A 17,450-nucleotide genomic window follows, 5' to 3' on the forward strand; every position below is an offset into this window, starting at 1 on the left:
CCCCGGGTCTCAGGCCCCCAGGTCTCAGCGCCCGGCTCTCAACCCCCGGGTCTCAGCGCTGCCCAAGACATTTCTGATTGGTTTAAAAAAAAAAAATGCAAACCAGAACTTTTGTTTCTCCGATCCCAGAATGCATCTGTAGTGTAGCCAAACCTTACTCCACAGCGCTGTGTGGAGACAGGTCTGGCAATGTTAAACTCAGCTGCTATTAATGTGAAGTGTGTGTTTGACACCTGGCTGTCCTTTCTGTCCTTTCTCTCCGTCACGACCGTCTCTGCCAGGAAGCCCAGGAATACCTGAGAAAAGAAAGACCTCAAACATGAACACAAGAAAACTAAATAATATACATATGTACACAAATACAAATATGCATGCACTTACCTGGCATCCCAGGCATCCCTGTTGCCGGGCAGGACTCCATGGCGACCAGCAGGGGTGTGGCCAATGAGAGTAGAGCTCCGATCGTAAGACACCAACGGTGGAGCATCATGAAGACCTGACAGTGATGAGGAGACAAGGAGACGAGGAAATTCAAAAAAAGAAGGAAGGGAGGTTAAACAAGAGAATAGGAGAGGTGATGAAAAGATGAAGAAGAAGAAGACAGCAGAGGAAGAAAGGAAAGAAGAAACCCATAGAAATAAGGTAAGATGAATAGAAGGAGAAAAGAAAGAGGATAGCCCAGGTTAGAAGGAGATAATGGAGGAAAAAGGAGGAGATGATAGGAGGAAAAAGGAGAGTACAAGAAAAGAAGAGACGTGGGAAGGGGAGACAATAAAAGGAAGAGATAAGAAGAAGAAGAGAAGGAAAGATGAGAAGAGAGAAAGAGTAAACAAGGACAGAAGCAAGGAGGCCAGGGGAAAGGAAAGAAGAAGGGAGGAGGAGAGGGAGAAAAGAAAGCAAAGAAAACAACTTCAGTTTAACAAAGTAAATGTGAGTTCAGATTATGATCAAACATCAAAGTTCTCGATTAATATAAAAAAACAAACAATCATAATGACAAAGAAAAGAGAAACCGGAGATCATCGGATTCTTTTTTACAAATGATTGTCATTGACTTTAATCTGATAAACTGTGACCAACACACAGTCGTGGGAAATAAACGTAAAAACACGAATAAAACTCACCTGAGAAAACAGAGAGAAGAAGAATCAAAGCCACCTCGGGGAGTTCAATGCAAACTGAAGTGAAGCTTCGAGTCCTGCAGCGACCGGAGGAAAAATATCAAGGATTCAGCTGCTTTTACCTCGGAAATCCCTTTCAGAGCCTGTTGTCTGTAGTTCTGCAATTTTGGGCTTATTGAAAACTGGAAGGGGAGAGAGAGAGAGAGAGAAAGAGAGTTTTTTTCTTGATTCAGCGTAGCCTTTGAGGAACATGCACAGAATTAGTTTAGCATCTACAATAATATCATGATCATCCTGTTTACATGTGTTGATGTACCAGATGTGTTTGTTTTCATGCTTTGGCAACACAGATGCATTTTTTGTCATGCCAATAAAGCAACATAAAATTGAAAGTGAAAGTGAGAGAGAGAGAGAGAGAGAGAGAATGAGAAAGTCTTTATCAACCTTTTCTGTATTTAGATTTTGAGCCCTTTATGATGGAAAGCATTCAATGACAAAAAAAAAAACGTTTATTTTAACAGGTTTAACTCTGTAATCCCAGATTTCAAAGAGCTGAATGTCCTTTCAAAATATGTCCCCTTCTCCATGCAGAAGGAGACAGGGCACATCTCGCTGCTCAATATGTATTAATATACAAATATGCCACAAAATGCGTGACAGAGAATGAAACACGCACGCAGCCACATACTCACTCGAGCACGCACGCACACACACAATGTACTATAATTATTATAAATCAATCCTTGTGTTTATGTACGTATTACTGTTTATTGTGTGCTGTCCGAATAGCTGGACAACTTGTGTTTTGATGCTTTGGAAACATTGTTATTGAAACTTTCACGGCCCTTTAAATTGAGTCAAACTGAATCGAGAGAGAGAGAGAGAGAGAGAGAGAGAGAGAGAGAGAGAGAGAGAGTTTTGAAAGTTTATCAACCTTTTTTGTATTTAAATTTCAAACTTTTCACAGCAGCAGCAAGCTGTAAAATTGAAATCGTCAAAAGTATGTGGACACCTGGACATTACACACGTGTGATGGTGTGACAGCTCCTCTTGTTGTAAGAGGAGGTAAACTGAGGCCATGTCCAAGCAGCAAAAGTTTACAGAAAGAAGAAGTGTGCCATAAAAACAAAGACTTTTCACTTCCATAGCCTGCACGGGGGTTGCATGAAACTTTTCAATGTTATGAGGTAAAACACAGGACTGTAGGAATCAAGGGAATGTTATGTGTGCAGCTCTACTGTGTTAATGTGTGAAGGTTTATTTTAGAAAAGTCATATACGTTGAGCCTGTAACAGTCTATACAGCATGCCGCTAAAGTGATTCCTTTGACAGCAGAGATGTGGTAATGAACGTGATTGAAGTGGTTTGTGGGGCGCCTGGATAGTTCGCCTGGTCGAGCGTGCACCCAATGTACAGGCTCAAGGCTCAGTCCTCATCGCAGCGGCTGCAGGTTCAGTTACTTTTCTATATGTTATTCCCTTAGTCTCTCCTATCTCCTGTCTTAAGCTGTCCTGTCAAATAAAGGCTTAAAAAGAGTAAGTAAAGTAGGGGGGGGGGGGGGGGGGTTTCAGCTTAATTGACCTTAAGTGAACAGATCTGGAGTTGTTATACTGGTTATATGAATTTTTTTTGGAAGTTGAATGGTGGTCGTCTCGCCCCCCCCTAGCGCCTGTCACAGAATAACCACCCTAGCAACTTTTGGGAAGGGAGCCGCCAGACTCAGCGTCAGGAAGTACGGCGTGATGTCAGGTCTCATGACACATACACACCCATTCAGTTAAGTTTAGCGGCCTTCACAGTTAAATTCAGTGGATGTAAAAGTGACTGTGTAAAGGAAACCATGAGGTGCCGGTGGTTTCAGCCGCTAATGCAGTTAAGTGTAGCTGACAAAATCGATCGACAGTTGGGTTTGGACACCAAAACAACTCGTTGAGATTAGACAAAAGATTGTGTGTGGTTGGGTTAAAACACCCGCCGCCTTGAGCAGTACTCCCAGGACACGAACACCTGTTTCCTGGGAAAAGGTTGTGTGTTTTTCCCTTTCTTTCAACTTCTTTCAGGACACTACTCCCCTCTCCCTGAGTACTCACTTCCCCACCCCGACCTCCACCCTAAGCTCATTTTAACAGCCTCACACAGCAGCCGATGTGGTGCATTCTGTAATAATTACGTTGAACACATACAAATGACTTACTGATGCAGCTATATGTACGAATAGTTCATGAGATCAGCCTGAATTACTACAAGTAGATATCTTAATTAGATACAGTTGTAATTCATTATAATAAACTGTATGTCATTCAAATGGGCCATCATGTATTTTGTTGATGCCGATACTTTTATACTTTTACTTAAGTAAGATTTTGAAGGAAGGACTTTCGTTTAGAAACAGAGTATGTTAATACTTCAGTATTGCTATTTTTACTCACAATATTTGGATAATACTTTCACCACTGCTTTGGAAACTATGTGAACCATGACAACATGAAAGCAGTTAATACCTTTAATCATACCACAAATACCCAGACTCAATAATACACTTTAATTGTGTTTTAATAGCATGTACTAACAAAATCAAAGGTTCAAATATATAACTGTACTGTGATACTTTGTTTTGGTGAATTTGCCCTCTAAAAAAAAAAAAAAATGGAACTTTTAGATGTTAATTTCATAATTTCCAGAATCTATATTGCAGTAAAATGACTGATTGAACTTCATGCTGTGTTTGCGAAGAGCAGGAAGCCGCTGAAGATGATCTGCTTCTCTTGGCTGTCTCCTAGTTCAGACGTTTTCTGCTGGTCCCTAAAGGACTCGAGCCAAACCTTCTGCCTGGCTGTCAGCTGTAAGACCACGCCGCCCGACAGCACCTGAAACACAACACAGCAAACACAGCAAGGCTTCATGGCAATACTCAGAAACGGTGGAAGAAGTACTCAAATCCTTACTTAAACGCACAGTACGTAATGACGGCAGCAAGGGGTCTCTCAACCGAAAGGACAGACGGACTTTAGTGAATGTTGTGAAGTAGCGTGGGGTCATGGACGTTGTAGCCACCATCATCACTGAGTATCTACTGTAGCTGACGTGACTCAAGCATTAAAAAACTACAGCCGATACATTCAATTCAATTTTATTCAATTTTATTTATATAGCGCCAAATCACAACAATCTCATTGAGCTTTTAATAAGAGAGCAGGTCCAGACCGTACTCTGTGATGATATTTACAGAAACCCAACAACATTACATGATAGGTTACATGACAACCTGCGTCGGATTAGAGGGACCCGGGTTCCATTCAGCCTGAGACTATTTGTTCTGGAAGACGGGATAAGTGCATGGGAATCTGGGTCCAGACCAGTTAAATGATAGCCAGACTAAGAGGATGGAAGAATGAAGGGGGGCCATCAATACCGACGTGGGCTTGTGAGATGGCCTAGGTGACAGCATTTGAAAAAAAGTCACGTAAGCACCTGAACTACCTGGAGTGCTCCTAAGAAGCTTTGTTCTGCGGAGAGACGCGTATAATGGGCTTATAGGGTTGGCAATTATACACATGGTTAATTGGTTTTGGGCCTACTGTGTATTTTGTAGAATAGGGTACACATTGTAGTTGTTGTGTCAGCTTTTCTTCATTTGTGTCTGGGTGGGTGCTGATTACGGAAGGATGGGGGGGGGGATTTGTTCATGTTGAGATTTGTGTGTTTTGTTGAAAAAGATACAAAAATTGCTCATCACAACCGGTAGAGGGTTTGTATTTTGTCTTTTCTTGACATGTCGTTTTGAGACACTCGCTGTAATGTTTCTGCTCGGGAGGAGAAAGTCACATATAAATTAAAAGTTTAAAATTTGAGGGACTGATTTTCCCCCCTGACACCTCTTTGACCCCGAGGCTCTGACACTGACCTGATCGCTGTTCCTGTTGTAGTCACAGAATCCCAACTTATCTTCCAGAGCGTCGCTGGCTATGTAGAGACACATGCTGACCTAAACACACACACACACACACACACACACACACACACACACAGAACCACTGTCATGTTATTTGATAACGGAACTTAGGCTGCAGATTACCAGGGGGTGGAAGAAGTATTCACATCATTTACTTAAGTAAAAGTACCAATACCACACTGTGAAAATACTTCACTACAAGCTAGAGGTCCTGCATTCAAAACCTTACTTAATCTCAATGTACTTTACTTAGTAAAAGTAACAGTATTCATTGTTTAATAGTTTCTGGGTGAATATTAATGCTCCATTGATGTGTATGTTGTATTTTACTGCTGTAGATGTTCGAGATTGTGCTAATTTCAATTCAGTTTTCAATTTTATTTTTAGTGTTAAATCCTAACAGAAGTCATCTCATATCACTTTACAGATCGAGCATGTCTAGACCACACTCTACAATTTACAGAGACCTAACAATTTCTCCCCAAGAGCAAGAATTTGGTGGCAGAGGAAAAAACTTCCTTTCAACAGGAAGAAACCTCGAACATAATCAGACTCTTGGTGTCGGTTGGTACACAGACACACAGATACACACAGTATATACATGTATGATTCAACTTTAAACGTTTCACTCCTTTATACTCTGTTGGTAGTTTAATCTACAGCAATGCATCATGTTTTATGAGATCAGCATATGGTTTGTTCTATTTTTATTACTATTATTACTATTTTTTATTTCATGTACATTGTCCTGTCTGTTTTTGTATCCTAGTATTTCATCTATATTTGTATTCTGTGCTGTATGACTGATGGATGTTTGCTGCTGTAACACCATAATTTCCAATTTTTTGGGATCAATGAATATCCATCTATCTATCTATCTATCTATCTATCTATCTATCTATCTATCTATCTATCTATCTATCTATCTATCTATCTATCCATATATCTATCTATCTATCCATATATCTATCTATCTATCTATCTATCTATCTATCTATCTATCTATCTATCTATCTATCTATCTATCTATCTATCTATCTATCCATCCATCCATCTATCTATCTGTCAGAAAAACAGCCCTATTTTTCAGCTTTGTTGCTGATAGAAGAAGAAGTCCAAAAGACTTTATTTAGTTTAAGAAGAAGAACTTTCCTAACACAAGAAGGAACACTTCATCCTACAGTTTATCACTAACAGCAACACATCTGAGATGCATGTTTCCACTGGACAAAAAAGTCTGAAAAGTAACTAAAACTGTCAGAAAAACGTGGACGAAAAGTACAAAATCATATTATTATTATTATATAATAAGTATTAAGTTGCATTTAAACAGAAAAACTCAAGTGCAGTAGACTACAAGTACCTCAACTTCACACACTAGTTGAGGAAATGTACTCCACCACTGCAGATTACATAAATAACGCTTTCTAAACATAGTTTACAACATTTGTGTATCATGTGAAGAAGTGCAGTAGTAAAAAAGACTGTTACCTTGGCGACAGAGTGGAAGGTGAAGTAATACACCCCGGGTACTCTGCAGATGAAGCGACCTGTGGCTGCGCTGAAGTCCTCAGGTGTGTTGACCACAGTACTCTGGAAGGTCACCACCTGAGACACACACACACACACACACACACACACACACACACACACACACCAACACACACACACACACACACACAAATAAGTTGAAGATTCATAATATGCTGACGTAAAAGAAATAAGTTAAAATACTGTTTTAAAAAATATGTATCATCTCATATTTTTCCAATTATCTTTACATGATGTATGATGTGCACATAAACAATTAAAAAGACTATCTACTACTACTACTACTACTACTACTACTACTACTACTACTACTTCTCCTTCTGTCCAGTATTTGAAGAAGTACTCAGATCTTGTATTGAAGTAGTAAAAGGCATGCTCCAACAGACATCAAAAACAAAATAACAAATTCTACTTTGGGATATTTTAAAACATTTGGAGATGAAACGGCTGCGAGGCGGAGAGCTGTGATGGGTGACAGACTGAACCTGGCCAACGGGGGGGTAACTGTTGTCAGTCCTTATCACTGAGAAGGCCGATCGGGCCTGCTGAGCAGAGGGCTGTCCTCCTGGAAGAAACCCCCCACACACACACACACATATTAGCAGTATAATCTATATTTAACCGGTACCAGTTACCAAGTTCCAGCCAACTAATCTACCTTCCATTTATCTTTTTCATTTATTTCATTCGAGTAGCTGAAGTGAGCAGTTTTGGTTCTGCTGTGATTTCCGCCCTGTCAGATAATTTTTTCCTATTAGAGTTTACCAGGATATATACCGTAAGAGTCAGAAGTCTTTTTATTACCGTGGCCGATGCTCTTCCCATCGGGGCCGGGGCGACCAGCCGTTCCAGGGTAGCCCGCTGCTCCCAGAGCTCCTCGGTAACCTTTGGGACCCATGACTCCTTGCGAGCCGCGACTCCCCGTCTCCCCCTTCAGCCTCAGCAGGACGCCTGCATCCACCGGGCCTTCAACCATCACAGCTGGAGACAAACAGACGAATGACTGAGCCTGCAACAACTGATTTTTGAACACTTTTGGGGGCCGTCTAAACCACTTGTGAACACAACAGAGACATGAGTTGATATGTTGAACTTATTGGCTTTGCTAATTTACATATGCAGCAATGACGTAGCAATATGATAAATACGTAGGCCACCTGATAAATGCCATAATTGTTATTGCCACAATTCATTTTATCCCCAACCGGTCGTCAGACACCGCCTACCAAGAGCCTGGGCCTGGGTCTGGGTCTGGGTCTGGGTCTGGGTCTGGGTCTGATCGAGGTTTCTGCCTAAAAGGGAGTTTTTCCTCGCCACTGTCGCACTGCTGCTTGCTCTGGAGGAAACTACTAGAACTGTTGGGTCCTTGTAAAGGAGTGTGGTCTAGACCTGCTCTATCTGTAGAGTGTTTTGAGATGACGCTTGTTCCGAATTGATACTATAAATAAAATTGAGTTGAATTGAAAAATTGAATTATTCCAATATTATTTACACCGGACCTTCAACCATCACAGCTGAACACAAACAGACGAATGACTGAGCCTGCAATAACTATTGGGGGCCGTCTAAACCAAATACTTGTGAACCCAACAAAGACATGAGTTGATATGTGGAACTTATTGGCTTTGCTTATTTAGGCCTACATATGCATTAATGACATGGCAATATGATAAATACGTAGTGCCATTATTCCCTATGTTTTAGCTCTGTGGTTTGTCTGGCACTCGTTAGAGAGATCTGGCTCTTTACTCTAATGAGGTCACCAGCTGGTATCCTACTGGGTGCTGTTAGCTGAGCAGGTAGCGTGCCGTGGCTTTTTACACATTTTTCTCGGAAAACGGCGCTACGAGAGAGGTGAACACTGACCTCAGGTGATCATTCTCTGTGGGTTTGTCACTTTTCACGTTCCAGTTTAATGCATTGTTGTTGTTTTTAGTTTTTTTCTCTTTTGAGGATACTTGTGTTTTTTCTGTTTAACTGATTTTGTGTAAAGCACTTTGAGTCGCCCTGTTGCTGAAATGTGCTCTACAAATAAAGCTGCCTTACCTTACCTCACAATACGATGCACAACACGCAGCTCACGATGCCGATTCTGTGAAAACCAACATATCGCTAGACAATGCTATCATGATACATCACGATATCGGTCTAACTATGAATACAAATTGCCAGTGAAAAGGTTAAGTGCAGGTTTTCTTTCTTTATTCACTGCATGTCCAAACTGTTAGAACGTGTTTTTCAGTCTGTAACTTAAAATGACCCAACTATGGAGCAACCATGGGTCCAGGATTTGGACTGAACTTGGCTGGGGCATCGGGTATTTTTCTCAAACTACCGTCTGCCATCCCGTTGAAAAGCTCCTCCTCTTCCTCTTCGGTTAACTCACGATCCCTCGTTCATGTGTTGAGCGCCACCTCGAGGAGCCATGAGGCAGCGACGCTGGGAGCAGGGAAATCCACTCAGAGCGCCTTATTTTATTTATTAAAATATCAATATTTGGCGCTAGCATATCGATTCTTGTATAGCACAAAGGACAACAACATATTGCCCTATGTATATTTTGTGCCCCCCCTTGTTGACGTTATAATATTGATTATAGCCGCTTCAACTAAGAGAATCAGGAAGCATCATGTTGCTCCCTGCTGTTTCTTAACTGTCTAAAATGTGGGTTAGATTATTTTCCATAACTACATGGAAGGACAAAGTAAACGTTCAAACAAATAAAGAAATATCCCATGAAATAGGAAGTTTCAGAAAGCCGGCGGTCCTTCACCTGGCTCTCCTTTCTCTCCCTTTGCTCCAGGATAGCCATCTCTGCCTGGAGCTCCGTTCTCTCCCGGCCGGCCGTCCAATCCGCTGCAGCTCACATCACATTGGCCCGTGGTCAGAAGCAGGGACACGCCCACCAGAACCGCCAGCCAATAATAACCTCCCATGGTCCAAAACGCTGGATTTAACAATTCAAGATGTTTAGAAGAATGGACGACAAAACACAAGAAGAGATGACGAGAAGAAATTATATTACGTTAAATTATTGGTTTGTGACATTGTGCGTTTTTGTCAATTGTTTAGCAACACGTGTTGGGTAGTTGGACCATTGATGCCAGCACAGACACGATATTTAAATATGAATATTTCTAGGCCAACAGTATTTCTTTATTACATATCTGACAGGTTGGGGAAGGCTTTTAGACATCAATAACACCTTATATATTAAGAAAGTTTACAGAACATAATCAACCCGTTTACTGAATATGTATGAAAATTCAAAAACACTGTGGACCTTTTTGATGTCTAGAAGGGACAGTCGGAGACAACATTGTCCTTTAAATTTCTAAAATGCTGTCTGATTCAAACATTATAAAGTCTTTTAAGATTAAGGTAAGATTCGAAGGGACATTATGGTTTTGTTGTAAAGTGAAAACAGAGTAGACAGCAAAGCATAACCCAAACATATTTTAAAGATAAACGTTAACTGAGAAGTTCTTTTTCATAGAAATAGCTGACATAAATGGCTGTGTGGAAGTGTTTGACGAGCTGGTTTGCAAACATACAGTATGGTAGAGTAAAGATTGAACACATGGAAAGACACAACAGAAATAGGCAATTATTTCAATGCTAAATGAAACATAATTCCATCCATTTGACACAGAGTTTTGGACGTTTTTTTCAGTTCATTTCAACAAAAGCACTTTGCACACAGTAGGCTTGAACTTTACTGCAGATAGAGAATGATTTAGTTTGCTTTCTCTTTAAATGATGTAATGTTTAAGATGTATTATGTTGCTTTGATGTTCCCTATTGTTGTTATTGCAGTTATTGAACGTTTGGAGACATTATCTTACTCACCAGACGAGTTCTCAGTCTCACCGGCGGAGATTTGGAGCTGCGATGAAAAGAGATTTCCTCATTTGGGGAACAGATCAAGAATTTTTATTCTGAAAACACAGACACACACACACACACACACACACACACACACACACACACACACACACACACACACTGAAGCAGCAGGGAAATGAAACTTGTGATCTGACAGAAAGATTGATGTCCAAAGTGGTTAAACCCTCATGTTGTCCTCAGGTCAAATTGACCCATTTTCCTACATCAATGTTCTTTTTTATTACCCAAAATAACATGATTGATTCCACTCAACGCTCTTTGGTGTGATTTTGATGGTTAATTTTGGGGCGTCTTATTCAATGTTAGAGCATTTGAAAAAGAAAATTGAAGTGCTTTTGAAATAGTATTGAGTAAAAGTTGACATATTCCAGTCTGTGATTATCCATCAACATCTATTCCTTTAAGTTTTGTCTAAATAATTCCTAATTTCTGCTGCGGCACAGCACCAATCCCGAAAATGGGACGTCAAGGATACAGACTAACCTGGGCCCAAACATTGGGGGCAAAATTACCCATGCACCCCATAAAGATTGGTGCTCACATGGCCCTTGCCGCCCAATTTGACCCCATTAGCAATTACATGATGGAGCCAATAGCGGTTTCCCAAACTGAGTCCCAAGACCACCCCCTGACTATGCATCAAAATCCTGAACTTCAGTAAAAGTAGCAACATACAAACTGTGTGTTGCTACTTGTACTAAGTGAGTTTGAATGAATCACTATGTGGCGCCCTCATGTGGTCACATGACACACTGAACAACATTTATACCTGCAGGCAGAGTGCACTGTACACCGGCTGAATGAGTAATGTACTGATCTCTGTTTTATGTTTTTATTCATCACCAACGGCGGAGTAAAATAACAAAAGTACATGTAGGCCTATTTAAATACAATGAGGTACTTTAAATGAGTATACATCTCCTCCTCTGTGACTGTCTGAAAGAGCTGCCATCTCAGCTCAGATGCTCTATCCCTATATCTTCTTCATCCTCTGACTCCTCTTCTCCTCTTCCTCCCTCAGAGTAGAGATCTCCTCTTCCTCTTCTGGAGAGTAGTCAGTGACAATATGGAGAAAAACAGCAATAAAGAATAGATTTGTCTTTTGAAGCCACACAATTGTTGTGTATTTGCATTGTTTGTATTTAAATGTATCTTGACTTTTAAATACAAAAATACAAAAGGTGCAGGTGACATCCATCACACGTGTCTGAAGGCAGTCCCATGTTATGTTTTGTCTTCCTGTCTTCTGCTTTCCCGCCTGTGTGATTACCTGTCCCCGCCCCAAAGTGTTGCACCTGTGTTGCACCTGTGTCTCATTGTCTCCCCTGTCTTGTGTAGTTGAGTTCAGTTTTTCCTTTACTCCTGAGCCAGATCGTCTGTTTTCCTTGTTTGCTGCCTTCAAGCAGTTTTTCCCTGTTTCCTTTGTTCCTATGTTCCTGATTGCGGTGGATTTTTGACTACTGCCTTTTTTTTTCTTCTCTTTCTGCCGTTCACATAGTCTTATCCGCTCCCCAATTGTTCTGCTCAGTTAGAGACCAGGCCTGAGAGAATCAGTCGATCGTGAGTTATGGTCAAAGTACTACTGGTAACAGGACGGATGCCCTGATGAAAATCCTTTGATTTAGTTGACATTTACGTGAAGTTTAAACGTGATATACAGCAATCTGACATCTAAATAATGTTTTCTTTAACACTACATAGTTGACATAGTACCAGTTACCAATAATTAGTGACATAATTTGTTGTGTTGTTGTTTGTTAACAGTTAAAATAACTTTTAACTAAAGTTTAATCTCCCGTTAATCACTGCTGGTTGGCTCTGATCTCTGTTGTCAGAGTGTTTCTGGTTCTTAAGGATTCTGTCTGACTCCTTCTCTAAATGATGGAGCTGATGTTTTGCTGTCAGAGGCTGTGTGTGTGTGTGTGTGTGTGTGTGTGTGTGTGTGTGTGTGTGTGTGTGTGTGTGTGTGTGTGTGTGACTTTGGGTTAGTTGGATTGCTCTTTTTTTGCTATTTGTCTGCTCCTCTGATCTCTGTTGCGAGTGTTTCTGGTTCTACAGGATTCTTTCTGTCTCCTCTTCGTCCACCACCTCCTCCTTCTCCTCCTCCGCCCGATGAAGCTGAAACAGGTCTGTTGTGTTGCTGCCAGAGAAAAAGGTTTTCCTCAGCGCACACGGTAAGTTGTCTCGGTGTCCCGGAGGTCTTCGAGCTGCAGCATGAGAAACCCTCCAATCAGAATTAGTATGTAAGTCTTTCACTTTTTCATTTTCATATTGTGTTGAGTTCAGGGAGCACAGTGTCTTTCTGTTCTCTGTCCACCTCCGTTATCGGCTCAGCCAGCTGCTGCAACGTCACTCTGGGCTGTTAGTACTTTTACTGCAGTAACATGGCTGAAAACTTGCAGTAATCTCAGAAGGAAAGCTTGTGCTTCTCATTGTCCTCCATTTATCTCCACATTCACAGTTAACACACAAAGTATGACTCAGCAGTACAACATGATGTCACGTTCCAGATGAAACTATAAAGGACTTAAAATCAGCTCAGGGGGGATGACGTTAAGCCATAGTTCGGCAAGGAGGAAACTGGAATGTCCATTTTCAAAGGGGTCTGTTGACCTCTGACCTCCAGGTAACTAAATGAAAACGTGTATGTGGGCGGAGCCTTCTCTTCACAGAAACGCCCACTCTATAGTAATCCATCCAGTTACTATCAGGCAGCTGATGTCCTGCAGGCCTGTCTGCTCTGACGAAGCCTTGTTGACTGAAAACTTGCCGTGCATCTTTTCAGTGTAGCTCCTCATTAGTCCTCCTGTCTCTTTAGTCCGAGTGTTTCTGGTTTTTCGGGATTCTTTCTGTCCTATTCCTCCTCCTGAAGAAGCTGCCTGAGTTCAGCTAGCAACCGGTTAGTTCTGGCTCTCCTGTTAAATGTTAAAACGCAGCGATGCCCCCTTGGCTCCCAGCCCTCAGTGTGCTGTCTGTAATGTGGAGTTCTCTGCTGAGGTTTTCTCTGTTAAAGTCCAGAGAACAGCGAGCACAGAGTCTGTTTTTCCTCAACGTCAGTAATCTGCTCAGCCGGCTGCTGCAACATCACTCTGGGCTGTTAGTACTTATACTGCAGTAATATGTCTGAATACTTTCTGTAATATCAGAAGTAAAGCTTGTAGTTTTTGTTGTCCTCCATTTATCTGACAGCGTGTAACTCTGCACATTCACAGTTAACACACAGAAACTCAGCAGTACAACATGAAGTACAAATACTTTGTTACTGTCCTTAAGTAGATTTTTCTGATGTTACTATTTTTATATATACTATTTTTTTGTGGTAGCGTTTTACTTTTACTCCTTACATTTTAACATGAATATCTGTACTTTCTACTCATTACATTTAAAAAAATTCATTCATGTCTGAGAATAGCGTGGACATGCGCCTCACACCGAGTGGGCACATGCCACAAAGGGAAAGGGACTGTATTGCATGCATTATTGCACTTTTTTTTAACTCAAATTTTAATGCTCTTATTTTCCTCATTGTTTATGTCTTCTTGTTTTTACTTTTCATATTGTTTACTTGAATGTTGTGTTTGTCCGTGGACCTAGTTGGTTAAATATGTCTTGTCTTCACCGTGGGACAGAGGGGAAACGTAATATTGATCTCTTTGAATATTTCGACATGTGAAGAAATTGACAATAAAGCAGACTTTGAAAAGTGAGAGAAAAGAGATGTTAAGTGTGTGTGTGTGTTGTAAAAAATAAGTCTGGGGCGAAGTTGGAAACCAGAATCAGCTTTAAATACAGTCCTTAACTGGTCCTCACTAACAAGTTTACAATCATTTCACTTACCGTTGTAATTGTTAATACCAAATTGAATCTAATTGGATGGGACCACGCTGTACGTTGCACTGAGACGACTCAACAGATTCGGCATTCTGCATTAATTTGCGGCAAATCATTGCGGCTTGATGGCGCTAACGTTAGCACATAGTAGTATGGATGGTGACATGATTGAAATAAAGAAAACAGAGATTCCAGCGATTTGTCAGACAAGCAGCAAGACCTCATTCCGATCATCCTCGGCCGTATCTGAGAGAGAGGTTTGAAATAGGCGTGAAGATTGCCTCCTGGCCAATGTGCTGCGTGACTCTAAAAGCATGGGGAACGTCTTAATTTACGTCTGTTTAGTAAGTCAGATTTTAACCTTTGTTTTTTTTCCAGAAGCCATATTTGAGCACACACACATACATGTGAATTCCTTTAAATATTAAGGGGAAGATGAAAAAAGAGAGACTGGATCTGTGAATTCTCACTGAATCACAACTGAGTTCATATCTTGCTACTCAGCCATAATCTTGTTAACCTGGAGTCCCAGTAATAACTTATAGTATAATCATATGTGTGATGTTAAATGCCTTTGGCAGACCTCCATTTAACATGTAGCCAATGACATATAAAGGGCCTTTTTTCCATGGCCACTGTAGTTTCTCAGCTTGCACGCTAACATGTGTGTGGTCCAGGTAGCTTTGCATAATAAATGGTTGTCATTTGCAAGGCTACTTTCATACTTAGTAAGTAACAAGTACATTTCCAAGCCTATACTTTGTTACATTTACTTGAGTAAAGAAGGTAAAGAGTTTTTTTTTAACACAAGCATGTGTAAGTCTACTTCAGTACAGGAAGTGAGTGCTTTTGCAAGCTCTAGTGCTGGAGACAGAAGCCGGCGTATAGTATAGTGGTAATAAAGGCTATCTATCTTGTGATGTGTTGGAGATGAGAAAGCTGTCTGCAGCAGTCAGTGTTTGTCCTTCTATTACCTGACAGGACGGATGTGGAGACATGACTCAGCTCTTCTATTTTCTAACTGAATCAAAGACTGTCTCCTCAAATCCTGTTTTTACGTTCAACACACAGGACCGGAAGGTTAGATTGATTGTCATAATGGAGTCTCGTCTCCATTAGAGGACAGAAAGATGACCTTAGTCCCGGAGTCTTTCTAATGTTCCCGTTCTCCCAGAAAGATAAGGAACGACAGAGCAGGATGAGCAGAGAGCACAAACCATTCAGTGAAGAGCTTCAGACTTTATTTTTCTGCTCGATAGCTTCTGGTTTTTCCAGCAGCTTTTGTTTCTGGAGATTAAAAAGTGGTCTTCTTCTCTTTCTAACAGGACCCATCAGAGACCAGACCTTGCTGGACCTGAACCCAGCTGTGTGTCCATGGAGCCACCACTGCTTTAAAAAAATACCTGTAAGGGGGAGGTGAAAAGAAATGGAGGAGAGGCTTTTTGAAATGGAGAAGAGAGGCTTGATGGAGAGACTTGAATGGCAGAAGGAGAGAACTGCAATGGAACGTGAAATAGAAATGTTAAGAAGAAGATCGAGGTGAGTTGTGAACCTCCAGCAAACTGGAACCAGTCTCGTTAGATGGACCTGGGTTGTTTAGGGTCATGTCAGTTTCATGCACACTCCTTCAAATTAAGTTTTTTTTTTCTGGAAAGGAATTATTGTAGTTGATGACTGAAATTTTTGCAAAATAACTTTTGTTTTGACATTTTGAAATATAATGTTTTAATTTATTAAATTCTAAGTTCAATAGATATTTGTATTGTTTTCAAAAGAAAGTAAAGCATCATTGGCATTTAATTGTTAATAATTAGTCCTATAGACATATTCATAATAATAGTATATGCAGAGAGACTTTACCTGATTATCTAACATTAAACAAATGTGTTTTTCTATCAGGACCCGGCAGAGACCAGATTCTGCTGATGCTGAACCTGAACCCAGCTGTGAGTCCTTTAAGAGCAACCAGTCATATCAAGGCCTTATTGACTTTAAAGGAGAACCACCCTCAAGAAAGTAAAGCCTCATTGGCATTTCATTGTTAATAATTAGACTTACAGACATATTTCTATTTATATCATATTATAAGCAGGGAGGCTTTACGTGAACATGTGGCATTCAATAAATGTGGTTTTCTATCAGGACCCAGCAGAGACCAGATTCTCCTGAACCTGATCCTAAACCTGAACCCAGCTTTGTGTCCTTTAAGAGCGACCAGTCATATCAAGGCCTCATTGACTTTAAAGGAGAACAACCCCCTGCTGAAAAGAGGTAAGCTGTTAATAATATTATAATATTACTGATTCATGTTTTAAATGTTATGTATCCAGAGAAGTTTTTGGAGTTTATTTTCAGGGTCTTTCTTCTTCACAAATATTTATATTCTCCCATCTGAAATCTGTCTAGTTAAACCAGTCTTTAACTCTTGACTTTAGGTAAATATTGGATCTGGTTTGGTCCTATATGTTCTCTAGTGTTTGAGCTTTTTAACCCATCTTTTTGTGTAGTTCATTAAACTTCTTTGTGTTAGTCTTGTTTTAGTTGCTGCTTGTGGCAGTTTTTGTGTCTGAATACAAAAAAGTGAATTTCCATACCTGTTGGTCCTATTAATATTGCTGAATCATTTTTCAACTTATCTATCCAGAAGAGTTTTTACATTTATGTTCTGCATCATTCTTCTTCACATACTGTATATTTATATTCTCACATGTGAAAGCTGTCCATATTGGGCCTGGTTTGGACCAATGGTATCTGGTGTTTTAGCACCATCTAAAACCATTATAAATCTCCCGTATCCATAAAGGATAGGCTAAAAATTATGAATGGCAAAATTCTTCCCAAATGTTCTTCTCCAACTGGGAATGCCAGGGAGTTGGTTGGGATGTGTGCGCCTCGGACTTCCCCTTCCAGGGTAACTTCATGTGCACACATTAGGGTTGTGCAAAAAAAAAATAGGTTCACATTCATATCACAATTCAAGCTTTAACAATTATAAATCGATTTCTTATAATTCCAAAATACAATTCATATTTTGATCGTTTAAAAAAAAATAAAAAATAAAAATATATATATTATATATATATATATAT

At 40.3% G+C, this 17,450-nt stretch overlaps 3 protein-coding genes across 8 annotated transcripts in view; 1 reads left to right on the top strand and 2 right to left on the bottom strand.

The window, feature by feature from the left end:
* Positions 1-1,267, bottom strand: part of LOC117942783 (complement C1q subcomponent subunit C-like) — a 4,066-nt gene extending 2,799 nt beyond the window's left edge. Inside the window, exons 1-3 of the mRNA XM_034868433.1 lie at positions 1,125-1,267; positions 382-496; positions 234-296 (exon numbers count right to left, since the gene is read on the bottom strand). Of these exons, the coding sequence (XP_034724324.1) occupies positions 234-296; positions 382-490 (172 nt within the window). The 5' untranslated portion in view covers positions 491-496; positions 1,125-1,267. The remainder of the gene's footprint in view (positions 1-233; positions 297-381; positions 497-1,124) is intronic.
* The window catches only part of LOC117942778 (NACHT, LRR and PYD domains-containing protein 3-like), a 24,404-nt gene that overhangs the window by 223 nt on the left and 6,731 nt on the right, over positions 1-17,450 (top strand). For 4 of the 6 annotated variants that reach the window (XM_034868427.1, XM_034868421.1, XM_034868426.1 and 1 more), the window contains exons 1-2: positions 15,714-15,900; positions 16,504-16,632. In XM_034868427.1, coding sequence (XP_034724318.1) covers positions 15,788-15,900; positions 16,504-16,632 — 242 coding nt within the window. In that variant the 5' untranslated portion in view covers positions 15,714-15,787. Of the gene's footprint in view, positions 1-15,713; positions 15,901-16,501; positions 16,633-17,450 lie in introns of those variants that run through there. The other 2 variants (XM_034868422.1, XM_034868424.1) reach the window with 2 other exon arrangements.
* LOC117942781 (complement C1q subcomponent subunit A-like) lies at positions 3,660-10,627 on the bottom strand. Its single transcript, XM_034868430.1, has 7 exons — positions 10,474-10,627; positions 9,398-9,571; positions 7,429-7,605; positions 7,110-7,189; positions 6,565-6,681; positions 5,026-5,106; positions 3,660-3,988 (listed from the first exon to the last, which is right to left on the bottom strand). Exons 2-7 carry the CDS (start codon positions 9,558-9,560, stop codon positions 3,836-3,838), a joined length of 771 nt encoding a protein of 256 aa, XP_034724321.1. The 5' UTR covers positions 9,561-9,571; positions 10,474-10,627; the 3' UTR covers positions 3,660-3,835.

Source organism: Etheostoma cragini, chromosome 4 (assembly GCF_013103735.1).
Source record: "Etheostoma cragini isolate CJK2018 chromosome 4, CSU_Ecrag_1.0, whole genome shotgun sequence".
NCBI lineage: Eukaryota > Metazoa > Chordata > Actinopteri > Perciformes > Percidae > Etheostoma > Etheostoma cragini.

What these genes read in the sequence shown, in the direction of transcription:
- LOC117942781 (XM_034868430.1), bottom strand. Translation starts at nt 9,560, where the DNA reads ATGGGAGGTTATTATTGGCTGGCGGTTCTGGTGGGCGTGTCCCTGCTT. An exon ending in GGGAGAGAAAGGAGAGCCAG is followed by an intron (nt 7,606 to 9,397) that starts GTGAAGGACCGC and finishes GTTTGTCTCCAG; the next exon opens with CTGTGATGGTTGAAGGCCCG. An exon ending in TGGGAAGAGCATCGGCCACG is followed by an intron (nt 7,190 to 7,428) that starts GTAATAAAAAGA and finishes GGTTTCTTCCAG; the next exon opens with GAGGACAGCCCTCTGCTCAG.